The sequence below is a fragment of the Rosa rugosa genome, chromosome 1 (genome assembly GCF_958449725.1).
Source record: "Rosa rugosa chromosome 1, drRosRugo1.1, whole genome shotgun sequence".
Classification (NCBI taxonomy): domain Eukaryota; kingdom Viridiplantae; phylum Streptophyta; class Magnoliopsida; order Rosales; family Rosaceae; genus Rosa; species Rosa rugosa.
In genome coordinates, this window is record NC_084820.1 from 21,473,918 (window position 1) to 21,501,474 (window position 27,557).

The 27,557-nt window shown below is 43.7% G+C and overlaps 2 protein-coding genes and 1 long non-coding RNA gene across 3 annotated transcripts; all 3 read left to right on the forward strand.

Moving 5' to 3' along the window:
- Positions 1-2,765: 2,765 nt before the first annotated feature.
- LOC133737995 (uncharacterized) lies at positions 2,766-3,760 on the forward strand. The gene is made up of 3 exons (XM_062165441.1): positions 2,766-2,823; positions 2,928-2,971; positions 3,218-3,760. The coding sequence occupies exons 1-3, from the start codon at positions 2,793-2,795 to the stop codon at positions 3,659-3,661; spliced, it is 519 nt and encodes a 172-aa protein (XP_062021425.1). The 5' UTR covers positions 2,766-2,792; the 3' UTR covers positions 3,662-3,760.
- A 650-nt stretch (positions 3,761-4,410) lies between these two features.
- Positions 4,411-5,109, forward strand: LOC133728643 (uncharacterized). Its single transcript, XR_009855943.1, has 2 exons — positions 4,411-4,677; positions 4,972-5,109. It is a non-coding gene; the product is annotated as an uncharacterized LOC133728643 (long non-coding RNA).
- A 21,686-nt stretch (positions 5,110-26,795) lies between these two features.
- Positions 26,796-27,285, forward strand: LOC133727989 (uncharacterized). Its single transcript, XM_062155648.1, has 2 exons — positions 26,796-26,987; positions 27,064-27,285. The coding sequence occupies exons 1-2, from the start codon at positions 26,803-26,805 to the stop codon at positions 27,206-27,208; spliced, it is 330 nt and encodes a 109-aa protein (XP_062011632.1). The 5' UTR covers positions 26,796-26,802; the 3' UTR covers positions 27,209-27,285.
- Positions 27,286-27,557: the final 272 nt, after the last annotated feature.

Here is a 27,557-nt window from a genome sequence, read left to right on the forward strand (position 1 = left end):
GATATGATGGGAAGATGACATTGTGCTGAGAAACATTAGCGTTGCTTGCTGTAATTAATCCGAAAGCACAGAATGCTGGAATGGAAGACAGAAGATATGGAGGAGGCCAACTTCGACATTGCTATGGCCTTTTGCTTATTTGTAATTAGGGAACCTTCGTTCTGTATATAACTTTTCACTACTTTTCTCGACTATTTGATGCTTTTCTTATATTAAATTAAGTAATCTTTTACTTAAGATTAAATTTTAGTTGAGTTAATTACACTATTTTGGACCTTAATGAAACTTAGATTGCAAAAATTAATGAAATCATCTTGATTAAGTCGCGTAATTCTATTTAATTAAAATTGTTGTACTTTAATCAAAAGTGTTAAATATGAAGTCATGCCTGGCCAATCTAACTATCTAAGCCCAATGCAGAAATCTGAAACTATTGTACTCATTTATATTATTTCTTCTTTGAGTTGTGGTTCCAATTTGAGTGTCTTCTAGTTTCCACTAAACTTCCTGTAGGAGGCCACACTTGGAAGTTTATAAGGAAAGGTCTGATTCTCACAATTTGGTCCAGTCTGTCTTCAATTCATCTCCTTCGTTTATTGTATTATTTTATTTTATTTTATTTTTTATTTATTAATTTTCATGCTTTTTGAAACACGGGGGCTCTATCCATCTAAAGGAGGTACGTCCGCTTGAGTAGTTTCTGAAAGAAAGGTTTTTAGACTAGTCCGCTAGGAACCAGTCGATTCCTGAGCCTGCCGTTGGCGCCTCTCGGTTGGCGTTTTCCAGCCACTAGAGCAAGTAAGATAACCTACAAGCGCCTCAGCTAGAGTGTAAGGAAATTGGTTCAATTGCATTGAGGCATTAGCATTAGAAAGACTACAAAGGCATTCCGGGTCGACTACAATACAAGTCATGAGCGATAGCGAAGCCAAGCCCGATATATCTAAACTCGGGATTCAAATTTGCTCACCACTTTTATTTTTGTGGTAATATTACCACTCTATTAAAACTTGTCACGTCATATAGAATTAATTGAATACTTAAAATATAATTTTTTAATAAAACATCATGATAAACTATAATTATGTTTTATAACACGTGGCAGTTTTGTATTGAGTGGTGGTACCACCACCAAAGTATTGGTGTTTGAATTGTGAAGTCATGAATTGATGAGTAGTATTACAGATGACACCACAATACAGCAAGTCATTTTTTGTCCATAAACAATACTAAAAGATAGTGATACGTTAAACCATTAATATTTCTTTTGGTTTCGGTTAAGCCACTGATCGATTACAAGAGAATCAATTAATAGGATTTCGGGTAAGAGTGCTGAGTTAGCTCTTGCACCGCTTCCTTAAAAAAAAAAAAAAAAAAAAGGGTTTAGAGTACACTAGGGTTAAGTTTAGAGTTAGTCGTGAATGAGGAATTCATGAGCAAAATGGGTTAACTGGTATGTCAGTCAGTCAGTCACCTACTACGAATGACCGAATGAGTTGTAAAGTGATGACCAAATACAACGAATGGGTTGAGTTGGTGAGTGTGTAGACATCCCGGTGAACCTAGAGTCCTGAACATGTTCTTCAACTCGACAAAATGAATTGACTTAATTAGATGGTAGTCATGAGACGCAATAGACATACTCGTTAATCGCACATATTGGCTCCAAAAATTTCAACCATGATTAGATACACTGAATAAAGGGTTAGATAAATTATTGAGATTAATTTAATTATATGTACATTAGTATTTGAAATCATTCGAAAATTGATCGAGTTTTGCTTAGATGATCTTTGATTAATGATAAAAAGTTGTAATATTTGCACGCTAAATTGTAAAACCTCTTCCTTAGCCCACCAACCATTTATCGAGGTGCAATTGACAATTGCTATTGCACAAGTAGGAGGTGACAAACAGATAAGGAAAAGGACTGTTAAGCATCATAAGAAGTAGAGAAAAAGTGTAAACACCACACCTCTCACACCTCGATGCTTCTCTAAGATTGAAGGAAAGAGATAGTTTATAAGTTTTTTGAGTATAAAATAAAATTCTGTGATTTGAGTAAAAATAAAATTCCTTACATTGGTTGTGGTAATCAGGAATATGAACTATAATGAGACCAAATGTATTTTATGGAGTTTCCTTGTAACTAGAAGAAACTCCGGAAACAAATCTCATTTTTGGCCCGAGCTGCAGTCGTGTAGGGTGTAAAACATCACTTTCTCCATGTCGAAAAACCCTCGATTGTACCAAACTACCGAAAAATCATGACACAGATGACATGAACAGCAGAAAAGGAAGCACGCATTGATTAATTAATCAAATCAATACAACACTTAATCACATAAACAAGCAATCTTATGAAATGAAAAAAGCACCTGTATTTTCATCCAAAGAAGTTTTGTACGCACGGGTTCAACATTAGCCCAACGGAAGGGTAACTCTCCATAGGCCCATCATCCCTATTTATGTGTGTATATTGATTATGCTTCAAGGCCAACCCAAACCCTTTTATTCCTTCCTTCCACGTAAAGAACTTCTATTCTGGAAAACAAATCACTTTGTATTAATCTGTAGTTTGGGCTGAGAGACATTTGGCGCCTAAATTTGAATAAGCCAACCAAAATAACGTCCCTAACGGCCATTTACTCACTAAAGCAAACTAGCTTATGTCGTCTTCATGCCAACTATAATGTTCAGATTCCCATCAGTCCTAATCGATCTGCTAGGATTTAAATGGTGGATTTGAATCACAAACAAGACGTGTGAATAATAGCATAAAGTAGAAGATCATGGACCAGCAAGGAATTTGCAACAATAAAGGTCAATATATACTAGGTTTTGATTCAACGCAATTTAGTTGAAGCCTTCTTTGTTTTTCTTGTTTATTCTTATAAATCTTTGATGATCCTTTGTGGGTTTTGCAGATCGTTCAATCTTGGAGTCGAACGAGGCCAGCGAAACTTGGCTGGTGACACATAAAGAATCAATTAGTTCCTTTATATTTATTGTTTGTTATTACTTTTCAATTTACGCTTATGTCCAAAACGATATCGTTTTAGAATTTAAGGCCAAAGTCTTTTGTGTCCAAAGCGATTTAGAATGTTTTGGATATAAGCATAGATTGCTACATAAAAACAAACGTACATTAGTCTAAAACTTAATACTGTACGTCATTTCATGTACTGATATTTATAGTTTTTGTATTATGCTACAGGTAAGCTTTAATGATCATGATCGTCTTAAGGGATTACAAGGCAAAAACAGGAGATTTTCTGGGGCCAGTGTTTCCGAAGAAGAGCTGAAGATTCGCAATGAGCTTGAAATGGAAGTAGAAAAAGACTTGGAGGAAGAAATCAAAGATGGGATATGCCATCTTGCTCTGAGATTGCACAGGCTTTATCAGCACCAAAAGGAGAGAAGTGCAAGCAAATTAGCATTTTGTGAGGTGAATATAAACATACAAATGGAAGGAGGAACCAAGATTGAAATAAAAGAGACCAAAAGGCCAGCACCAGCTGAAAGGGAAAAGAGTTTTCCTCCTCGACCTAGTTCTAGATCATCAACTGTGAGATCAGTTATGAAAGTGGGTGCAAACACAAAGAAGTTTGATTGGGCCAAAAGTCTGAGATCGAGTGGTGGTCAAGGATGGAAAGTTTAAGTCCTTGAAGCTTGATTCCGGTTTGTTAGTCTCTCTTTCAAAAAACTAATAATAATGACAGAAGTTGTAACCGGAAAGTTGTTTTGATTTTTTTTTTTTTTTTTTTGTAGCTTTTAACAATATATGATGAAATACTACTTGAAAGGAGTTGTTGCAGTATCGTCGATGAAATGGTCGAATGACTATTAATAGTAGATGACGTCATTTACTATTTTGTATTTAATTCATTCACAAAATATAATGTTCGCCATGTTCTTGATTTTTTGATGTAAAATTATTTTTTATGACATATTTACTTATATGAAATAACATGAAAGGAAATGAATTATTTCAATTTATGAGTTCTGTTACATTTGTTGCATACTTGAGACTATTGAGTATTCCTTGGCTCTTACTTCATGACTCAAGTTCTAGCTTTCTGAAATGAAATCTAGCTTATAGCTCAGGTTCTCCGAAAATGGACCTTCCTCACCTTCAACTTAGGCTGCACAGAAAAGGCCCATGGAATGGTGAAGGTCCATAAGATATTTCTTTCCATTTACCCTGACTATAGGCCTAATAGGTTGTCACCTAGGACACCTCTTTACCGTGCCCGATCTTTTACTCCTTATAAATTTTGGTACATCAAATTTTAAAAATATCAAAAAGGTATCTGAGGTTTTGACCTCAGTCGAATATTGGTACCTAAAGCCATTAGCTGTGCTACCGAGGTTGCCACTTGGCAATTTTTATAGGGCACTTTCGTCATTTTATGTCTTAATGCTTACTAATTCCAGCCATGTCCCTTCTCCACCGATTAACACAACGAACAAGCTCTCTCCTCCTCCTCCTCCACCACCACCAGACATAGAAGACGATAAGAGGAAGAAGCAGTCAAGTACAATGAACCAAAAAAGAAATCGGAGCTGCCCATCTTCTCATCTTCTTCCTCCTCAAACTCATCCACGCCTCGCCTTCAATCCCAGCTAGTCACGAGTCCAAGCCTCCACTGTCGAACCACCGCCGCCACAATAATGGTAATCCCCAATTTTCTTTTCGCTTTGTTTTTTATTTTCTAATTTCATCCAATTATTTAGGGTTACTAAATTCCAATTCAGATTTCAATTAAAAGGTTCCCCATTTAGATTAAGTCTTTTAGATTTGCTCTAGCTGCATATTTCTACGAATTTGGATTTCAATTGTACACAAATACTTTCTGTTACTTTGTAACTGTTGCAAACCGTTCAAACGTGGATTGGTTTCATGTCGCTAGGGAGCTTTGGGTATCCCAGTGTGTAATTTGCTTTGCTGTGAATTGGTTTTCTATGCAGGATGGCCACGATTCAGAAAATTCAAAGCATTGCACTGTTGATATGTATGCTTTTGTGAGTGCCATTTACTCAGAAACTATCGAGGGAGAGAGAAGCAAAGATTTTGTGAGCACGATTCCAGTCCATCCCATTTTCTTCTTTCGCCTTCTTCTCCACTCCAAACCCAATCTTCAAAAAAGTCTACGCTAACACATCTACCTTCAACAATTTAAAGGAACCTTTTTCATTTGATATGGGTTCAACAGACATGGGTCATGTTCTCCGCCGTCATCGGTGGTTGCATCAACTAAATCAAGTGGGAAATTTGTTATGGGTGCTCTTGTTCTTATTTTGGGTTTTGGTTGATTTCTTGAATATTTAGAGTAAGGAATTTGACCATATCTATCTCTGATATGGGTCTTGTACTGGCAGTAAAAGATAGAGAACTCCAAGTCTACATGCTGGGTGGCGGGTTTCCAAGGGTGATTGGTTTTAGGATGTATCTTTTTTTTTTTTTTTTTTTTTTGAGGGAAAGAAAGAAAATACATACAATCAATCGAAAGCAAACATTTGGGGGGGGGGGGGGATATAGACCGAAACCCCAAAAAATCGCGATTACAGATACCATCAGGCCAATGGGCCCAAACTCTAACCACAATACACCTCCTACCAAGGCTACTTTTAATAGATGATCCCGAATGTCCCAGTAGCACCTCGTAGTCGACAGCCAAATGACTGCGTCCTCTTCAACACTTAGACAAGTACCAGACCACGTGTAAAGGATCGCTTGTCAACAGATCAACCACCACAGTAAACTAAATTTGAACCAAATCGTCCTCGGGAATGACACCATTTACATGGCATAGTGTCACGGGCCGACTTTATACGCAGCGAAATTAGCCCGTGAGGCGCCAAGGTTCCTCAAAACCGAGGCCAGCCTACCTTCCTTACTTCCTTGATACTCCATTTTTCTTTTTCTTTCTGTGTGCTTCTCTTGTCAACTTGACCCCCTTCGACATCATCCTCTTACTTGTTGAGGTTTACCAACGAAAGCTACTCACACAGGAGTCTCACATCTTGTGACTAACCGATCGCTTCCTTGTGTCGTGGTTGTCTTCCAAGACACTCGCCCAACCGATAGGCTTTCATGTCATCTCGGCTTGCGCCAGCCTATTACTGACCCGCGTACATCCCGCACGTCGATAGCAAGTAGCATGACCGTGTACCGAGACTAAGTTGGCATTCACATTTCTTCCTTGAGTCATTCCTTAGTAGCTTGCACACCTTCCTCACTTCGCGGGCATCTCTCGCACCACTCGCTCAGCTCCAAGACAACACATGTCTTGCATATTTCACCTCATGGGCGCCACTTATGCGACCCACTCAGTCTTCAGCTCAAGGGCAACCCATGCCCGCGTACTTTGACCTTATGCGCATCACTTACGCACCTTACTTGACAGCACGTGCCCGCTTACTTCGTCTTGTAGCATCACTGGCACAACCCAATGAACCCATAGGCAACACTTGTTTTCATCCTGCACTTCATGAGCATCACTTGTGCAACCCACTTGGCTCTTGGGCAACACATGCCCTCATACTTCGCCTCATGGGCATCACCTAGACAACCCACTCGGCTCATGGGTAACACTTGCCTGTCTACTCAAGCCTTGAGTACCAACCTGACAAGCCATCGAGGCCTTGTGGCCTTTTCCATCTAACAAGGCTACCATGTTCTCTTCTTGATGACTGTCATGGCTCCAAGGCATATTCCAGCCCGTAGGGCAATCCTCAAGAGGGCATGCCGTCTTGCTTGTTGGCACGCCGCTCGAGTGAGCAACTCATCCTTGATGCCCCTCTTAAGCTTCCTTCAGTCTAGCACGGGGTCGCCCCTCCCGTGCTTGCTGGCATCACTTTGCTTTGGGCAAGGTCGAACCCTAACACATGCCCACGTCGCTTGCTCTGTGGCCAATGAGCACCACGAGGTCCCGACATATCTTCCGTAAGCCCACATGTTTGTCTAACGCCGATGGCATAAGGATCACCCTCATCCGAACCTCGTCCCCGACGTCGACCCGCAATATCAGCCTTTCGGCCAATACCGTCCACGAGACTTCCTGACTCGTGGAAACATATGCCGCCCCTTTCTGACGACACATGCCCGGTCTCCTAGGCCCCCACGGGTGCCCGGGAGAAGCTCACTTAGTGCCCCATGAAGGCCAGCACCGGGGGTGGTGGAGAGCTTGACACCATGTCTCCCCCTATAGAGCATATATTGCTTACATGAACTTGGCAGGAGGAAACATCAAAATAGCCGAGGAGACTAATTGTCCATAACTAATTCATAGAAAATCCAAATGACATGCCGTCAAGTGCATTGAACTCTTTTCGACGTCCCGGACATTTCTCGTGTTCAGAGTTTTCCCAAATTCCAAGCCGAAGTACGTCGAACCAGAACTTCCACTTAATTACGACAATGCCACTCGTCTTCACTTTAGCTTCAAGCTCGTCCTTGGGCTTCCAAGGCTCGCCCCTCTCGGCATCTCCTTACCTCAAGGCTCGCCCCTCTCGGCATCTCTTGCCTCAAGGTTCGCCCCTCTCGGCATCTCCTTTACAATATGTCACGATAGCACAACTCTTAAGTGCGGCTCGTGACACATAGCACCTAGACCTAATCCTAGCTCAAAAGAGTAGGAACACAACCCTAACTCAAAGGAGTAGGGACTTATTAACCCTAACCAAAACCCCAACTGAAAAAGCAAAACCCTAACAAAAACCAAAAGGAAAACATTGCAACCCACAATCCGCCGCCAAGCTACAATCACCGGACCATAAATAACGGCCGCCGTCTCTAGATTGGTGTTGACGTTATCGCTCCCAGGGTGTGTATCTTGAGGTTTTGCATCAACTCCAAGTCTGTTTTTTTTTTTTTTTTGCCGATGAAAAATTCAGAATCTTTGGTTCCCATGAGAGACCAACTATTGCTTTGACTTTTGGCATTCTATAAACACAATTCATAGAATCGACTCAAAACCCCAACACACAATTTATGAGATTGAAGCGAAGCGGATGAGAGAGAGAGAGAGAGAGAGGAAAAAATGCATAGAGAAAAAAAAATTTATTAAGATACAAATGGATGAATGTGCCTTTCAAAAATTACCAGACGTCGTAACGAAGTTGATGGCTCTGGGTACCAAAATTCAGTCGGGATCAAAACCTCAAATACTGTTCTGATATTTTTTAAACTTGAGGTACTGAAATTTACAAGGAGCAAAAAATCAGGTACCGTACGGGCGTTTTTCCCTTATTGAGTATTTCTTGACAGTATCTAAAACATTACAAATTGTCCAAACAATACATAATCTTTGCCCCACTATAAACTTTTATGCCTTAAGTTTCAAAAATGTCACAATCGTACAAGAGGTTTTGACCCCGACCCAACATAAGTACCTGTAGCCGTTACAGCGTGTTAATGCTTGGATCCGTTGGGATCTAATTAACGATAAGTAAAGAGAGAGAGATAGAGAGAGAGAGAGTTGACACGAGATGTATAGTGGTTCGCCTCCGCATGAGCGGGAGACTACGTCCACTTGAAAGCTTATACTAGTGTGTGTCGAGCCTTGCGGCCCAACGAGATTACAAGGGATGTAATGAATGTGTTGAGTTGTGGGAGGAGGCATTCCTTTTATAGGTGAAGGAAGCCATCTCCTTTACATTGTTTTCGATGTGGGACAAGTAACAACTATTCTAGTGTAGAAATGCCTAGTTTGTGGAGGCAACTTTGCAAGGGCGGGAAGGTGGCTTCCCGGTGGCGGATTTGCGACTTCCGGATACCGTAGCGTAGCTTGAACATAGGGCTACACGATGCATGTCTCGGTTGGGCCTTGCCATGTCTCGTGGGTGTCCCAAAGTGGGTGTTAATTATGCTTGGTGATGTAGCAAATACTCCATATTGTTGGAGGTATGTACAAGTCCCCGAAGTCCCCAAGTAAGAGGAGCTTCTTGGTTGGGGAGTTATACACACGATGTCACCAAGCATAAGTAACCGGGCGGTACGGAGCCCCTACAAGTCCCCGAACTCCGTAAGCAAGAAGGGACCCGTTAACCTGCACAACAAAGACAAAAAACAGGCATACGTAGAATGCTCGTTGCATTGGGCAACAAATGTGAGTTGCACCGATATGCGTTGGCATATATAAACGTATGAGGTGCGTGATACATGTTGATGCATATATGCGAATGGTGCCGAGTACGATCGATTATGGCGTAGAAACTCGAGAACGCGTATGGTCGTGTGAGCGTATGGATTGCATATGATAAATGTAAGTTGCATGAGCGGTGCGAAGGTAAGCGCTTGTGACTCATGAACGATGATCGCGCGTACGGTTGTGTCTGTTTGGTTTTCGCTCGTATTAATGGAACGCGAAAAGAATTTGATTTGTGGCGGTCGGTAAACGACAAATGGTAGAAAAATTCAATGTTCCATTAACGTGTGGTGTGTCGAGTAGACATGAGCGTAAAGCTCGAGGATTGCCGGGAAGGCATGAGCGGAAAGCTCGTGATCGGGAAACTCGGGGTTGCCGGGAAGGCATGAGCGGGGAGCTCGTGGGTTGCCGGGAAGGCATGAGCGGAAGCTCAAGGGTGCCGCGAAGGCATGAGCGGTAAACTCGTGAGCGGTAAGCTCGTGGTGCCTGGAAGGCATGAGCGGGAAGCTCGTGGGTTGCCGGGAAGGCATGAGCGGGGAGCTCAAGGGTTGCCGGGAAGGCATGAGCGGGAAGCTCGTGGGTTGCCGGGAAGGCATGAGCGGGGAGCTCAAGGGCTGCCGGGAAGGCATGAGCGGGGAGCTCAAGGGTTGCCGGGAAGGCATGAGCGGGGGGCTCAAGGGTGCCGCGAAGGCATGAGCGGTAAACTCGTGAGCGGTAAGCTCGTGGTGCCGGGAAGGCATGAGCGGGAAGCTCGTGTGTTGCCGGGAAGGCATGAGCGGGGAGCTCAAGGGCTGCCAGGAAGGCATGAGCGGGGAGCTCAAGGGTTGCCGGGAAGGCATGAGCGGGGAGCTCAAGGGTGCCGCGAAGGCATGAGCGGTAAACTCGTGAGCGGTAAGCTCGTGGTGCCGGGAAGGCATGAGCGGGAAGCTCGTGGGTTGCCGGGAAGGCATGAGCGGGGAGCTCAAGGGTTGCCGGGAAGGCATGAGCGGGAAGCTCGTGGGTTGCCGGGAAGGCATGAGCGGGGAGCTCAAGGGTTGCCGGGAAGGCATGAGCGGGGAGCTCAAGGGTTGCCGGGAAGGCATGAGCGGGAAGCTCGTGGGTTGCCGGGAAGGCATGAGCGGGGAGCTCAAGGGCTGCCGCGAAGGCATGAGCGGTAAGCTCGTGGTGCCGGGAAGGCATGAGCGGAAGCTCAAGGGTGCCGCGAAGGCATGAGCGGTAAGCTCGTGAGCGGAAGCTCGTGGTGCCGGGAAGGCATGAGCGGAAGCTCAAGGGTGCCGCGAAGGCATGAGCGGAGCGCGAAAAGATCGGCGGTGCCGCTGAGGCATGAGCGCGGAGCTTGGCGGTGCCGCTGAGGCACGAGCGCGAAAAGCGCGGTGGTGCCGCTAAGGCACGAGCGCGAAAAGCGCGGTGGTGCCGCTGAGGCACGAGCGCGAAAGCCTGGCGGTGCCGCTGAGGCACGAGCGGGAAAAGATCGGCGGTGCCGCTGAGGCACGAGCGCGAAAACCTGGCGGTGCCGCTGAGGCACGAGCCCGGAGCTCTGTGTTGCCATGAGGCTTTAACGGGTAGCTCGATGGTGACGCCCTGAGGCATGAGCGTGGCCGTGCTAATTATGCTGGGCTGTATGTATAAGTCCCCGAAGTCCCCAGTCAAGGAGGGTGTTCTTGCGGGTTAATACCAAAGTGTAGCTTTGTGCCGTATATCAAGCATAATTAGTGCGAGTGCGTCGTCCATCTAGAATTGGTTGGAGCGAACGCTTTTGCCCTTTCGGGTGGGCCCCTGCTAGGCCCTGCGAGGAGTCCCCACTCCTGGCTATAGACCTCCGGATGGTCGGAAAATTGTTTGATGAGGGGAGCTGCGCGGAGCAGAGGGTGTTGGGTAGCGAGCCCAATCTTTAGTACCCAAGCGTCGGGGTTAACTGCCGGATCAATGGCTGCCGTGGGCTGTGTTAACTAGTCCCTTTGCTATTTCTCAGAGGAGAAACTTGACTGCAATGCCGCGTAGCGGTCATTGTCATTATGAGGCGTTGCCTTACCGCTTGGCGGTTAAATGAAAAAAATGATAAACACATAGAGCAAGTAATAATATTTTGTTTGAGTGTCCCATGTTTATTTAATTGGGTTGCGATTATATAGGAGCATGGCATATGTGTCCAGCATGTACTTGTAATGTGGATGCTAATATCATTTTTGCATTTTTGTAGATATGCTAAAGGATCATTGAGATCGGTATGTGAAGCATGGCATATCTAGCATGTGAGGCCTAGAAAGTGTTGCCAAATCTACGAAATGTTGTTGGCATGCTCCAAAGTTTATGGAAGCATGCAAAAGCATACCAAGTGTGATATATTATAGGCATGCTTAGAGGTAGTAAAAGCATGGCATTGGCATGGCGGTAGCTCAAATTGAAAGAGCGTAAAAAATAAGATATAGTTACTTATCTTATGCCGATTTGGAGCGAGTTGGAGTTGGAAATGATCTAAGTACCCAAATCATGTTGGAGTTGTCCAAGCATGAGGCTCCATTGCTCCGGCGACGTTCCTTAGTAGAAGGCTAATGATCTCATTGATCGAAACGGTGCTTGTGCCTCGTCATCATGAGATAAGGTAAATGATTAGCACTTTTGTTCATAGGATGAACTGATCAAGGAATAAAATTTGATTAAATATGTGCAATTAAGAGTTAGTGTACACATATTTGAGAATGTCATGGTTGCGATCATAGTGATATTATTGTTTCACATATATGCATGGCATTAAGTACATGAAAATTTATAAGCATGTGTAGATGAAGGGTTGAATTATGAGAAGCTTCACATGCATCTGTATTTGCGTCACAGCATCAGTGAATACTCTCTCACTAGGATGCTAGCACAGAATACTCTCTTACTAGGATGCTAGCACAGTGATGTAGAGTTTAGTAATGATATTGATTAAAATAACACTTTGAGCATTTGCAGTAAGCAATTAATCAATGCCATGCCGACAAGTTATTTCGCCACACAGATATATATGCATAATTTAAAGTGGCATGGTAATTGAAAACGTGGTGACTGTTACCACAGTCTGAGCCTAGCATGCACCACATGGTGGTAGACATATCTTATTTCAAAAGGTGTTTAATGTACGTTGCACATGTGGGGTAGTCTTTGGCATGCTCAATTTAAATTTATATTGACATAAGAAAGACATGAGGTAACCATGTGCATGCTTGACTAAACATATGGTCACCAATTGTCAAGGATAAATATAAAACTCACCTTGTTGTCATGTCAATATTCAGTGCATCATAATTGGTGGTGAGTCTTAGCGACAACACTAGATCATATATATATAAAGCATGTATATATACTTGTGCTGTGTCAGATGCTTTTAAGTGTGTCATGCTTTTGATAGAGGTGCGTGGCTTTCGCATGTTCACCCAAGAAGCATAATATTTTATGTATCTCAACAAGTGGTTAGGATATGGAGACAGAGGCTTATCTTTGTTATATGCCTTTACCGCCACAAAGACTCGGGGAGTTTGAAGTCGTAATTGCAGGCTTGTGTTCGACGTTGCAAAGAAGCAGCTACTGGGCTCAACGTCAGTGAAGGAGATTGCAGATTAATGATCTGACGAGGCTGTCAGATGTAGGTGAGCGGAAGCTCATGAGCAGCATGTTTCTTCTCAGCTGACGTTGTTGGTTGCCGCTGATGAAGTTTAGCGGGAGAGAGTTTCCGCTGAAGGATCTCCGCCGCTACCGCCGACGGAAGTTCAGAAGCCTGCTCTGCCGCTGACTGGAGCTTTGAGTTTTCTTGATGACACACCGGTGATGACCGCCGAATTGCAACGTTGCGGCCATCGTAGCAGGGGCTTGTGTCAGCGGTGGATGATTTGAGTGCTGGGCTTGGTCAGCGGCGCTTTGTCCTTGGCCGGCGGAGGAGCTTGGTCAGCGGAGTGTTGTCCAGCGGGTCAGCGTGAACTGTGGTTGGCGGAGCGGAGCTCGTTGATGGAGCTGATGAACAGATCATTGTGCAGCGGACATGGTGGAGCTGCCATGGTGCCCAGAGTAGTTTTCTGGGTGTGGAGAGTTGTCCAGCTGTAGCGGAGCTTTTGGCCGGCGGAGGTTTTTCCGGCGGAGGATGATTCGGTCAGCGGAGAAGTTTTTGGCTAGCGGAGTTCGCTCGGCGGTAGGCCTGTTGGCGGTGGCAGTCAAGCTTGCTGCTCACTTGGAGCTCGGCGGAGGCTCGATGCCGGCGGAGGTGGCTAGCGGGAGATGGCTAGCGGAGCTTTTGGCCGGCGGAGGAAGTTGGGCGGTGGTGCCTTAGCGGAGGATGGCTCAACCATGGGTGTCCAGAGAAACCGAGCGAAAGAAGTTGGGCGGTGATGGAGCCTAGGGGAAGAAACTTCCCGCTGATAGTGCTTCGTTGAAGAACACATGGCGGTGTTGTCCAGCGGTATTCGGTGAGAGGAAACACGGAGCTCGGCGGAGACTCACCAGCGGGTTGTCCGGCGGAGCGGAGCATGGTGTTTGGCGGAGCACTTGGCCGGTGGAGACGTCCTGGAGTCCATGTACGCCGAAGCGCTGACTTGGGTCAGCGGAGTAAGAGCAGCTGGCGGGAAATGTACCGCTGATGCTGACGCTGATGATTTGAAGAATGATCATGGGTGCCCAGAGTAAATAGCCGCCCTAGATTTTTTTTTTTTTTTTAGTTGGCGTTGACCAAGCTAGCTCGGCGTTGACCAACGATGGTCAGCGTTGACCAAAAGTTGATCAAGCCTTATGGGCGTTGACCGACCCCAATTTTATGTTGAATGAGCGTTGACTCGACATTTTCGGGTCGAAGTTCGTGGTAGGTGACGAAGCCTTTGTGTTGGCTTCCCACAGACGGCGCCAATGTTAATGCTTGGATCCGTTGGGATCTAATTAACGATAAGTAAAGAGAGAGAGATAGAGAGAGAGAGAGTTGACACGAGATGTATAGTGGTTCGCCTCCGCATGAGCGGGAGACTACGTCCACTTGAAAGCTTATACTAGTGTGTGTCGAGCCTTGCGGCCCAACGAGATTACAAGGGATGTAATGAATGTGTTGAGTTGTGGGAGGAGGCATTCCTTTTATAGGTGAAGGAAGCCATCTCCTTTACATTGTTTTCGATGTGGGACAAGTAACAACTATTCTAGTGTAGAAATGCCTAGTTTGTGGAGGCAACTTTGCAAGGGCGGGAAGGTGGCTTCCCGGTGGCGGATTTGCGACTTCCGGATACCGTAGCGTAGCTTGAACATAGGGCTACACGATGCATGTCTCGGTTGGGCCTTGCCATGTCTCGTGGGTGTCCCAAAGTGGGTGTTAATTATGCTTGGTGATGTAGCAAATACTCCATATTGTTGGAGGTATGTACACAGCGTCTATCATGTGGCATATTTTTAAGGGTATTTTTGCCTTTCTTAAGTTCCTCTTCTCCAAAGCTTTTTTTTATTTTATGTATTATTTTTTTTGTTCTCCATCTGTGGTTGATCCTCTATTTTCTCTAGGCTTAAACCCGACTTAAAAATGGGGAAGTTTCAAAATTCAACCTTGAATTTCTATTAATCTTCCTTGAAATCATCCCCAAATGTCTTCGTGTTTTAGCGGTGGCGGAAGAACCTATGCATTTGACTTGACATAGTCAAATCCGCTTCCACTTCAAACCGGACTTCACAAACATCCTCACCATCTTTCACTCTCTCGGAATCAAGCAATTCTGAAAGATACCCAAAATGTGCTTCCCTCATAAAACACCAAAACACTAATAGAAGCCAAATCGCAAGGTTTAGCCGAACTACAGAATCTGGTCGCCGGTCGCAGGACTTCAAAATTTTTATTGGGGGTCAATAAACCTCTTAATACTTTCAAAATCACAAACATCTTCATTTTTCACTGATTATTGACCCTCAATAAACTTTTATTGGGGAACAATAAAACTTTTATTAGGGGTGTTAATGTGTAAAACCTGGCGGTAGCCAAATCCCTGTAACACGGGTTAGGGTTCAAACTGCTACTGGAGGAAATGTAGCGCTAGCGTCACCTGTCAAATGAAATACAGAGGGTGTTAGAGGGAGAGACCGCGGTTGGCGGCCTTCTCTACTCTGATGCCTAAGTCAGTCAATGTATTTATGTTGACAGAGTAACATTAGGTAAATAATAAATGTGTAATTAATGAGGAGAGATGAATGGACCTTTTACAGGTGAGGAGAAGACTGATCTCTTCCTTGTTTCCAATGTGGGACTGATGTGCATCAGTTTGCGGCTTCTGATGTCTCTGCGAGGTGAACTTTACGCCGCGCGTGGCAGCGCGTCAGCTGTTTGGCCTGAGCCTGGACTCAGGTGACAGTTTGTCTGACAGTGCTCTCGGAGGTACCACCCTTGACAGTGTTGGTGCTGCTGGCAGCAACATGGGAAGGACCCGTTATAGCTAATTATGCTTAGGCAAATATTTATGTAAGTACAAGTCCCCAGTTAAGGAGGGCTATCTTGGTTGGGCAGTTGCCTAGCAGTTTGAAACGTTACTTCTGCTAATCTTGTCAAGCATAATTAGCGTTAGTGCGTTATCAACCATGGACCTTTTCTGAGCAAATGCTTTATACCCTTTCGAGTGGGCCCTTGCTAGGCCCCCCAGGGAGTCCCCCGTTTCCCTTTTAAGATAGGCCTCTGTTTTGCCGCATAATAGTTTGATGAGGGGAGCTGCGTTAAAGCAGTGGGCGTTAGGTAGCGAGCCTAATCTTTGATACCCAAGCGTCGGGGGTCAACTGCCTGATCAATAGCCATCGTGGACGTCATTAACCTCTTCCTTTACTCTTTCCTGGAGGAGAAATTATTAACTGCAATGCCGCGTAGCGGTCATCGTCATTATGAGGTGTTGCCTAACCACTTGGTAGCTAAGGGAGTAGTACCGCTAGCGGCGTTGCGCTTAGCAAAAGTTAACTCGCTTGAAATGTTGAAAATGAGAAGTTCCGCTAGCGGAGGTACGCTTAGCGGACATTGACTCATTTGAAAATATTTGAAACTGAGGGTTCCACTAGAGGAGATGCCCTTAGCGGAGACTAACTCATTTGAAATGTTGAAAAAGAGAAGTTCCGCTAGCCGCGTTGCACTTAGCGGAAACTAGCTCACTTGAAATGTTGAAAATGAGAAGTTCCGCTAGCGGAGATGCGCTTAGCGGAGACTGACTCGTTTAAAATGTTGAAAATGATCAGTTCCGCTAGTGGCGTTGCGCTTAGCGGAAACTAGCTCACTTAAAATGTTGAAAATGAGAAGTTTCGCTAGCGAAGATGCGCTTAGCAAAGACTGACTGGTTTGAAATGTTTGAAGATGATGGTTGGGATGGATGAGCGTTACCTCTAACAACATGATGCCGTGTGTCCACTATTGATTGGTTTGGCGTGTAGGTGCACGTCTCCTCAACCCGCCCGTTGTTTCGTCATAGTTGCCCGTAATTATTGATTGCGTAACCGAGGTAACACCTCGGTTAACCCTGACGATTAATGAAGTAGTGGGGCACGTGGCACCATCTTGTGAGCGGCCTCTCCACGACGAATGGTTGAGATTTGGCAGATGTTGACATAAAAGAGGTGAAAACTAAGAGAGGTTACCACTTTATCTCATACTTCAAAAATTTTCATCTTCGTCTTCAACCTTCGAAAACCTGCAACAGAGAGACAAAGCTCAAAGCAATCGGTCCATTTTGAGTGGAAAGAGGAGATTGAGAGTGGTTACTCCGAGAACCTGCTACTGCAACGAATTCCTAAGATTTTAAGGTTGGTGCTCGTACTCGTCTTCTTGCTCTGTTCAGAGTTTCTGCTTTGCTCTAGTTTACTTTTGAACTGTGTTGCTCTGTACATCTGGTATTATGTTGTAATTTAGAGTATGTATGAAAGGGTCTATAATGGGTTAGAAACTGATTTTGTGTGTATTTGGTAGAGGGTGGTCGGTTTTTTATGAATGACTGTGAGTTGCATGATTCTGGGCGTTTTGGTCTTTCTCTAGATTTGTTGGGTTTATATTCTTGGTTTTCTTGATAAACTTTGACAGAGGGGTAGTTTAGATCTGCATGGAACTCTTGGGTTTTAGGTGTTTGGGATGGCTAACGTTATAGAGATCTCGAGCAGTGAGGATTCGGGGTCTGATGTGTCGCTTGACGCTCTCGATAGGATTTTCATTGACTCCTTTCGTCCGTCTGCCCTTGCAGGAACCTCTCTGCGAGAGCCTCTAGACATTGAGCCGCTACAAACCATTCCTGCTAACGTGGGTGGAAACGCGCCACATGGTACTGGACATGTGGAGGGCTCGACTGTGGGGGAAGAAGTTGCCGCTAGGAACCGTAGGGTTGCCTGACGGTGTTAATGTTGACTAACCGTAGGGTTCAATGACGCTGTCAGTAATAGCCAAATTGAAGCGGAATTACAAGCTTCCTAGCGTGACGAAATTGAGACCGCTAGAAAAAGGTGAAAATGCCTCGTTTTTGTCGGAGGGATTTGCCGCCGTAGCTGTTTTCTACCAGGGGTTAAGTTTCCGCTGCTGCCGAACCTTCAAATCCTTCTCTGTGAGTTCCGGATTGCATTTGGGCAAGTGTCCCCAAACATGTGGAAGGCCTTGACGGTGCTGATTTGTTTGTGGCGGTTGTCCGAGTGTGAGGGTCCGACGGCGGCAGAAGTGCTCCATTTCTACGAGCGGGCAAGTGAATTTGATGTGCCGTGCCTAATCGCCCAAGTTGTTAGAGAATCCGCCAGATTCCATGTCTACTGGCGGAAAACTGTTTGCGTCTCTACTAAGGGTTAAGCGATGCGACAGTGAACAAGAAGCTGCCAACCTTTAGGATTAAGTCTAAATTTCAACCTATGCAAGGTTAACGTTGTGCCTTATGCCTTTGATCTTTTATAGCTGTTGTGCGTTTGTCGATGTTTGTCCTTTTGGTTTACAGCGGGGTTGCAATTTGAGTTGACGAACGAGGAGCACTGCAGCATAGCGCGTGTGCTGAGCTGCTGGCGGAATCAGAACCTTCTCAACATTCGCCTGTTGACAAGTTGGGATCTGTTGGCAGAATTGAAGTTGACCCGCTATCTTGGTATGTTTCTTACTTTGGCGTTAAGTTGAACCTTGAAGGATATTATTGCCTTTTGACGAAAGCTGAGGCCTTGTTTTTTTTTTTAATTTATTTTTTTTTTTTTTTTTAGCATGTGCACGGTAAATGAAAGAGTCACAACGCTTTTAAAAAGGCAATGGACAAGGCTAAGCTTCAGAACTACCTTCGCGATATGTTAATGAGGGTGTGAAGGCACGCAATATGGCGGTAGACCAGCAAACTCGGGAGGTTACTCCTATCAAGGAGGAGACTTTCTTGGAGATGCCCCACGACTCGCATCTGGTGGCAACAGGGGAAGCCGTGGTCCGTTCCTTTGCTCCTACCACAGAAAATGGGGCAGCTGGCGGTTCGCACTTTAGCGACCGTCAAGAGAAAGGTGCCGACAAAGTGGTTGGCACACGCCGAGGAGGCCATGGTAAAAAAGACAAGGCGGTAGAGGTAGAGAAGCCCGGGGCTAGCGGGGGCTCCGTGATACAACAAATAGCTTCAGATCTCCCGCTGGGGAGGGCTAAAGTCATAACTAGCATCGTGAGGGATGGTGGGTTAGAGAAGAGGCGACTCAAGAATGATCTGGCAGAGGGCCCAGATCCTGCTAAGGACATTCCACTTGCTCTCCGCCAGCAGAAGAGAGCAAGGAAGGATACTCCGGCGATAACTATTGCTGTCAGCTGGAAAACTCCTTCGGGCCTAGACTTATTTGCTGAGTATGCTAAGTTCTTGTCTGGCAATGATCATGAGTTGCTGTTTTATATTTGCGAGCGTCTCCAGTTTGGCCGCCTAACTGGAACACTACGCCCTACTCCCCTGCAGGAATCCTCCTTCTGCACAGCTTTTGGGCACCTGGCTGCGAGTTTGAATGAAATGTTTTTGGTGGCGTCCAGACCATTGCCCACTGAGCTCCTCTTCCAGAGTGAAGTTGACGCTCTTCGTCATGATCTGGCCGAGAAGAAGAGACAACTTGAGGATGCCGACCGCGGATTGGCGAAGGCGGAGGTGGACCTTGATAGGAGCATAAAATGCGACAAATATAATGTGCAATCATTTACACTTTTCTTAGCTATTTCCTTTAAAAAGTCAGTTTTAACTTTGTTTTCTTTTTAGATAGTTCGTGAAGTAGTTCAAGAGAAATAAGAGCTTAAAGGGAGCAACGGAGCCATGGATCATGAAGTACTGATGCAGAGGACTAACATTGATCAACCATTTGGCCAGAAATTACAAGGTAAGTCCACAGAAAAAGTTGTGCAAAACAGTTGCTGCATAGCAGAAAACTGCAGTTTCAGAATCATCTTTCTGGGAACGGTTTTGAGGAGCAATTATTGCATTCTTCCAGCTGTACCTTTTTCAGAAAGGGCCAGCGATCCTTAAAGACATGATGTTATAATTCAACAAGAGCCAAAGAACTGGTCAGAAGTGTCAACGAGGCAGTAGGAAATCAAATTCAAAGTAAGCTTCCCGATAAGGCAGAAACTGTCAGCTTTTCACGAAGCTTTTTTGGAGATCTTTTCCGGCGACTTACTTGGAGTTTTTCCAAAAGATTATTGATCATTCTAGAAGATATGATGTCATTGAACACGTGGGAGTCAAGAACCATCCAGAAACTTGGCAAAACGAAGTCGTTCCTTGTCCAAGAAATAAGCTTCAAAGACAGAAATTGAATCCTAGTCAAAACAGGGCAGTTTGGCAGAAATCTTCTATGGACGGATTTCTTGGGCATTTTTGGAAGTTTATTGATGCTGCAAATATCAGGGAGAGTCCTAGAATGATTCCTCAAGATTTTGGGAAGATTACTATGGCTTGAAAATCATTTAATTGTGCACCAATTAAAGGAATCCTCAAGCAACTAGGGGAGGCTTTCAAAGCAGAGTTACAGAAGGAAACTTGGGTTGTGCTCCTCATAAATATAAAGCTTCTGCAAACGTGAAAAAGGACGACACCTTTCACCTTCTCTTCTATCTCTCTTTCTTATTCATCCGCCATCATCTTTTTCTTCTTTTTCTCTATTTGTTGTTTTATTTTGGTTTGCAAAACAATGTGTAACTAACATTCTTTTTGTTAGGGGCAAGGTTTGAAGCCCCAATTATGTAGAACATATGTTTTGTTTAGTCTAGTTTCTTGATCTTTGGTGTGAATTGGTTGTTTAATTCTGATTGATTGAAAACTTTTGCATGTGTTTGTTTTATGGTCGCGAACATAGGATATATGCATGTAATTGGAGCTAGGATTTAGAAAATAATTCACTTAATCGTCTTGTTTTCTAATCCACAAGTATGCAAGGCTTTGGACAAAAGCTGATGTTTTAAACAATAGAAGAGCATGCTAGGTAGGCGTTCCACACTAGACTGCAACTCTATAATCAATCGTTTCCATGAGATCTTAATGCTTCAAATATGTTGACACTATATATGTTGTTGATAGGTTAGCTTTCTATACCTTGATTACATGTTTGATAGGCTTAGCTATTGTGCGTTCACGTAGACTAAGTAATTAGGGAAACATTAATAAGGGACATGATCTGCTCTGACTTGTTTCTTGGTTGGTTTCTGTTCACTCCTTAGTAATCGAAACTAGATTAACTTAACATTGTTTGAAAGTAATTGGTGGTGGATTTCCAAGTCTCTAACATGTTCTCCATCTTATTTTCTCAAAATCAAAATTCAAATTCGTTTTCCTTTTGTTTTCTCTTTTATTTTCGTAGGAACATAAAAACCCCAAATTTGTTTCAACTTAGGATTGCAACGCACCCTTCTATCCCCGTCTTGTCCTGCCACCTTTTTCCCTCTTTGACGTTTTTCTTTTTCTTAGTTTTGTTATTTTATTTGTGCTTTAGTTAGTTTAAATTAGTTTGTTTTTATTTTGTGTGATTAATTTATTGCCCTCAATCCCCGGCTTGAACGATTCCTACTTATTCTATACTACCAACTACATTTTGCAGGGTTAAGTTGAGCGCCTATTTTGGGCGTATCAGACTTGCTAGACTCATGGGCAAGCTAGACGCGCCATTGTTCAGGACCTGGAGCATAATATGAAGGTGTCGAAGTTGAATCGAGAGATGGCCCACTTGAAGGAGCAAATGGCGGCAAAGGCCAAGCGCATTGAGATTATGGAGCGCGAGGCCACCGCTGAAGGTGAAGAAATCAAGCAGCTTCAGGCCAAAGCTGCTCAGTTGGTAGAAACGGAAAGGAAAAGGGTTGGTGCAACCGCCGTGGATGCCTTCAAGCAGTCCCAAAAGTTCATGGACTTACTGACAGAGCTTGTCGAGGAGGGTGGTGAGGAGAACTTCCACATGTTGGATTCCCGGGGTGTCATTAACTGGGACAAGGCTGCTCAGTTAGCGTCATCTTCTGCTCCTGAAGGTCCGCAAGGTGGGGGTGGCGAAGGGCATAGAGTGGATCCTCATGGCACCTGATCCATTAGTGATGAGACCGCAGAGTGCAACACTGAAGTGCCTACGCAGACACCAATAGTGACCGCCTCCGAGGCGTCGCGGATGCAATTTGCTGCTGCTCATACCCGCGCTGATATATAGGACTATGTATACACCAAGTCCCAATGAGCACAGTTAGCGGTTAGATGACAAAAGTCGCTCCATGGCGCAGTCAGGGCAAACTGGTGATGGAGCTGCCGAGAAGAACTGAATGATGCTGCCGCTGAGTTTTCCTTTTTTGTACTTAAGATTGTTCTGATTGCACGTTGTTGGGGATGTGGTCTGTTGGACTTTGATGGCGTTGCCAGTTGATTATTTGTGCAAGCAAGAACAATGGTTTGAATAATTCTTCATTTCGTTGATAGCTAACTGGTCAGCATTACAAAAGGATGAGAGTACCCATAGGGTAGCTTCTCTTAGCTAAATATTACAAAAATTAGCTAAGTCAAGATGCTCATGGGTTGGCAGTTAAATTACTTACAGTAATACAGAAGGTGTTCGGTATTCCAGGGATGGGTGGATGTGAAGCCATACTTTTTTTAAGTAGAAAGTGCCAAGACTGACGACTTCTACTATTTGGTATGGGCCTTCCAAAGAAGGGCAAAGGGCGGTTGGCGGAGGAATTACTTCCTTCATGACCCAGTCCCCCGGTTGGATGTTTCTGGCTTTGACCCTGGCATTGTAGAAACGTGATACTCATTGCTTGTTTTGCAAGTTGTGCAAGTGTGCCTTGTGGCGTTTCTCCTCGAGCAAGTATTTGTCGAGGCAAATGCCGTCAGCGTTGGTTTTGGCGTCGTAGCTTTCAACACTGGTGGTTGGTTGTGTGACCTCAATTGGGAGGATAGCCTCTGTGCCAAACATCATGTACAATGGGGTCTCGCCGTTGGAAGTTGGCGTTGTTCTGATGGCCCATAAGACTTCTGGGAGCTTCTTTGCCCATAAGCCCTTGGCGTCATTAGGTTTCTTCTTAAGCAGTTTCTTGATGATCTTGTTGACTGCCTCAACTTGGCCATTGGTTGGGGGTGCGCCACAGATGTATGACGCATTTTGGTGCCCAGCTTGGAGGTGAAGTCAAGGACATCTTTGTTGTTGAACTATGCCCCATTATCGGTGATAATGGTGTGGGATACCCCATAAAGGTAGTAGATATTTTTCAAGAGGAAGTGTGTTACCTTGGCGTTGGTAATTGTCGTTAGGGGTTCAACTTCAATCCACTTGCTATTGTAGTTGATGGTGACAATGATGCAATTGAATTGACCCTTAGCGATTAGAAGTTTTCCTACAAGGTCGAGGCCTCAAGTGGAGTGGATCCAAGGGCTAATGATGATTGATAGGGGTTCTGCCGGTGCATGTGGGAGGTCTATATACTATTGACATTTGTGGCATGACTTGGAGGTCTCCTTAGCGTCATCGCCCAATGAGGGCCAAAAGTAGCCCTAGCGCATAGTGTGGTTTGCTAGTGATCTGGCGCCTGAATGGTTACTGCATTCCCCTGCATGGATTCTTGCTAACACTGCCTAGCCCTCTTCTGGCGTTAAACATCTCAGATTTGGGTGAGTAAATCCCAGGCGGTATAACTTGCCATTTTGGATGTTGTAACGGGTTGCCATCCGAATGAGCTGGCGAGCTTCTACCTATTCGGCTGGCACTGTGCCGCTACGTTTGTACTCTAATATCTCATCCATCCAAATGAGGTTAACGTCGATATTTTCAGCCAAGATTATGGTGATGCTCGGCGCCAGAGTCTATGGCGAGGATTAGACCGGCAAGGAGTGCCTTGTATTCGCCAGGTTGTTTGAAACTTTGAAACTGAATTTTAAGGCATATTCCACGTTGAGTCCCCTTGGTCCTGTTAGGATTATTCCAACGCCACAAGCCTTGGCCCAAGCCGAACCGTCAACGTGGAGGCTCCACTTTGACGGTTGGTACATGGCTGCAGGGACATTGTTGGACTTAGTATTTGATTCTTCTTTGGATATTTTATCGAGTGGAGTCTACTTGATTACTTCATAGACTCGATTATTGTGAATTGTGATGTAATCTTATCAAGTCCAACTGTTATTTGTATTGAATTTGAATAAGTATCGCCACCCAATAGCTTCTTATCCACAGTGCACAGACCACGGCAAGAATTACGTGGGCCCAGTATAAGGTAAAAGTGAAAAGGAGAAGGTACGTGAACGACAAACTTTGAGTCCCCATTAGCATAGTTGATGTTTGGACATGAAAATTATCTTGTGAATTTCTTTTGGTTGTCCGAGTGGTGTGTAAGTTTCATAGTAGTGATTTTGATTTTGAAAATGAAATCATTACAGTGTGAGACCTTTTATATGTCCAGTTGTCGTAATGATTAATGCATGGTGTTGATTGTTGCTCTTGTGTTGAACTTGAAATGTCATTTGACGAAGAACCCGGAGAGTTCGAAACATCATTCTGGGAGATCCTGTCAAGCGCAATTTGTTGACATTTCTCGTGCCTTGGAGTATGAGTCACGGAGAAGTGGATCTTCAGCTACATAATCTACTGAACAACGGAATGAAATTCATCGCTTGGTCGTGTCGACTTCAAATTTTAGTAAGAGGAGTTAGCTGTGCCTTAGTGCTCGCCAGTCGACATTATTTCTGGAATCTTAGGATTGTAAAATTCGAAAGCACGGAGGAGTGTGCAAATTCCTACTTGAACGGTCTCTGTCCCGAAATCTTTGCATCAATTCGGTGAGTTGTACCATATAAGGTGTTGCTCTGGGATAGTCGAGGAAGCTACTCGATTAGAAAATTTATAGGTGTGACTGAGGTCACCCTATGATACGCCTGGCGGCGTTTAGAGCTCATCGGGAATACTTTAGCAAGTTAATGCGTGTTCAACATGGGCCGGAAGAGTATCATATGGGAAGAGGTGAAGAGGTGTGTGTCCACCGTGCGACCTCTATAGCGACTTCACGAATTATGTTTCTTCGACTCACTCGTATGTGGGGTGGAAACTCCGTGTCAGTTATGGCTATAACTAACTCGAGTCTCTAGACGTCGAGATTCGCGTACGTATGAGGAAACAAGGCTACTTTGTTTCGTGGACCAAATGACTCGACTCTAGGTATAGACAAATTTAGTATATATTGACGTGTTTTAACTCTTGCGTGGTTAAGTACATTCGAAGCTCCATCATTTGCCGAGATCGATAACGAAAGGTCATCAAGTAATACGTATTTCAAGGAAGGGCAGGCAACCCTCTGGGATTCTGGCCATCTACAACAACGCGTATTACCGGTAAGGATCCTAAAAGGACTGCGAGTATTTCTTCCTTGCTGATAGTTATGTTGGCCTTTTATTTCCCTCGTTTGGTTAAAGTTAATTTCAAATTTTACGTTTTCTAAAGCTCCAATCTATAAGTAGAATCATTTTGGTTTGTTAATAAATTTGATTTTGTTTTCGAAAGTTTAGAAATATTCTGAGGTTGGAAAACACTTCTTTACTTGTAAATGTGTGACGGTTTGAACCATTGCAAAACTATTTCGAGTAAAGTGATTTCAAAATTGTTTTCAGAGTTGTTTTCAAATCAAGAAACATGTTCCAACAATTCCTCCCAAAGATTGGAACATTTTAAAGTTTGAAAGTCAGTAAGTTGAGATTTTTAAATCTTAAAGTTTTGCTAATTTTCTGTTGTAGCGACTTTGAAAAGTCTAAAATTTCTGAAATTTTAACACAGTCGTGTTGAGTACCTTGGAAAAGGATTTGGAAATTTTCATTCCATTCCGATCAAAACAGAAGTTGTGGTGATTTTTCCAAGGGGAATTTGATTCTATACCCAAATTGACACACCTCTTTTAGAATAAGCCCAACCATAAGAGTGTTTAATATACACCCAAATCAATTAATTTTTTTTATGCAAAATAAAAAAACCTATTAAATAGAATAAATAATAAAACTCAATGTTGTTAAGAATTACTAAAGCTGCCACTATCAAATTTCTCATTCACCTATTAAATATGATTGATAATAAAATCCAAATTTGTTGCCGATGGAAGTCGATCATGAAACGGCTGCCCATAGACGTCGCCCAAAATTACTCAATCCTTGATTTCAGCAATTGAAAATTCTCCTCTGGGTTGGAGGTTACGTAATCTCCATATTGAAGAGTCTAATCTGTACATTCAAAGCCGGTGTCAATATCTCTACAAGCTTGTGATATAAATGGATTGCACAATCAGAGGTTGGTGGGTTGCCTGTGTTCGACAGCATATCCGATTGGTACGGTTGATGAGTATTGTGGTTGCTACCTATTCAAAAGGTGTGTGTGCTCCTGACAAAGAGGTTTTTGCTATTGAGTAGGTATGATAGACTATACAAGTTCTTGATTGCAGGTTTTTGTTTCATCTTCTTGTTTCTCAATAGATACTACAAGTTAATTTTGATGGCTAAAGAGTATACCCACCTGGAATTTAGGTGCGACCTTCTCAAGTTTGGACGTGTTATGACCGACGAGTTAAGGGCAGATATTACTGAAGTGAAGCTTGATTTGATAGAGTCCACACCGTTCAGGGATTTGTTTAGAGCTTTTTATGAGCGGCAAATAATAGACTCTGCTTGTAGGTAGTCTAATAGTGACATCGTTTCTCTTTTAAAATGCTTTGACAAGGAAAAAAACTCGTTTCAGTTTGGGGAAATTACTGGTACCATATCTGTAGGTGACATTCCAGAACTGTTTGGTTTGAATATTGAAGGTCGTGAGATCAACCTTAACCAGAAGAAGAGAAAAGGGGATTCTGATTTCATTAAAAGACGATTCCCTGGAGTGAAAAGGTTGTCCAAGGTGATCCTGGAGCAACTAATCAAAGATGTATCTAAACTGAGGGGGCTTGAGAATGAATGTGATTTTGTTAGGTTGGTTTGTCTCTATTTTTGTGTAACACTATTTTTCTGCAATAGTGGCAATGACCTTAGCTGGTTTATAGTTCCATACATAGAGGACCTAGATTCAATGTCTCTCTATGCCTGGGCACCCGCAGTGAAGAATTACTTGGACAACTCCCTTTGTTGATAGATATATGACGTATACCACAATTAATGCTCTACCTCTATGACAACATAATGTGCAGCATGGTGAAATCTCAAAACGCTTGGCATTTTTGAAAGATATGGGTAAATCAATTATTAAGAGCAAGATGATATGGAAACATGTGAAAAGAGAAGGGCAAGTGAGTCTATTTACGTTCAATGTATCAAACAAAGACAGGGACTTGCTTACCTGGTTGGGAAGGAATAATGTTCATCATTTCCCTATTATTTCAAGCAAGGAATGTCCTAAACAAGATCCTTCCAGGTAATTATCTTGTTCCTTACTATCCGCACTCCTAATGTGTGTGTATGAGCTTATTCATTTGTTTTCTAATGTACAGTGTGGACAACGGGATTGCTGTGACGTACATTATCAAGCGATTATCGGAAGGTCTTGAATTAGAGTCTACCTTTAAAAAAGGTGCCATGACTCAGCAGAGAGCACATGTTTTGGGAAGGTTCTTAAGTGACAACAATGACGGTTAGGCTCATCTTTGTGAAAGGAGTTTGGGAGGGACAGGAATGCCATTTGGAAGGCCTTTCATCAGTTTTTATGTCTTTTCTGGAATGTTAATGATTGTGGATGCTTAAAGTGATTGTATATGTATTTTTTGTAATGTTTGAGAATTTGTATGATTAAAGTGTGTTTCTTTTTTCTTTTTTCTTTTTTTCTTTTTTTTGAATAAAGGGCTGGTGCGGCTGCCCTCAAGCCTCGATTAATGAAACTGTCGAATACAAGGGGGGGACATTAAGTCTAAACCCCTGATTACAATAAGCATCTAAAGTATGTCCTGAAATAATATCAGGAATCTCTACATATGACATGTATTCGAAG

Coding starts and splice junctions, on each gene's coding strand:
- LOC133727989 (XM_062155648.1), top strand. CDS start 26,803: ATGGGTAAATCAATTATTAAGAGCAAGATGATATGGAAACATGTGAAA. Junction 26,988..27,063: donor CCTAAACAAGATCCTTCCAG/GTAATTATCTTG, acceptor TCTAATGTACAG/TGTGGACAACGGGATTGCTG.
- LOC133737995 (XM_062165441.1), top strand. CDS start 2,793: ATGGACCAGCAAGGAATTTGCAACAATAAAG. Junction 2,824..2,927: donor AGGAATTTGCAACAATAAAG/GTCAATATATAC, acceptor TGGGTTTTGCAG/ATCGTTCAATCTTGGAGTCG. Junction 2,972..3,217: donor AGGCCAGCGAAACTTGGCTG/GTGACACATAAA, acceptor ATTATGCTACAG/GTAAGCTTTAATGATCATGA.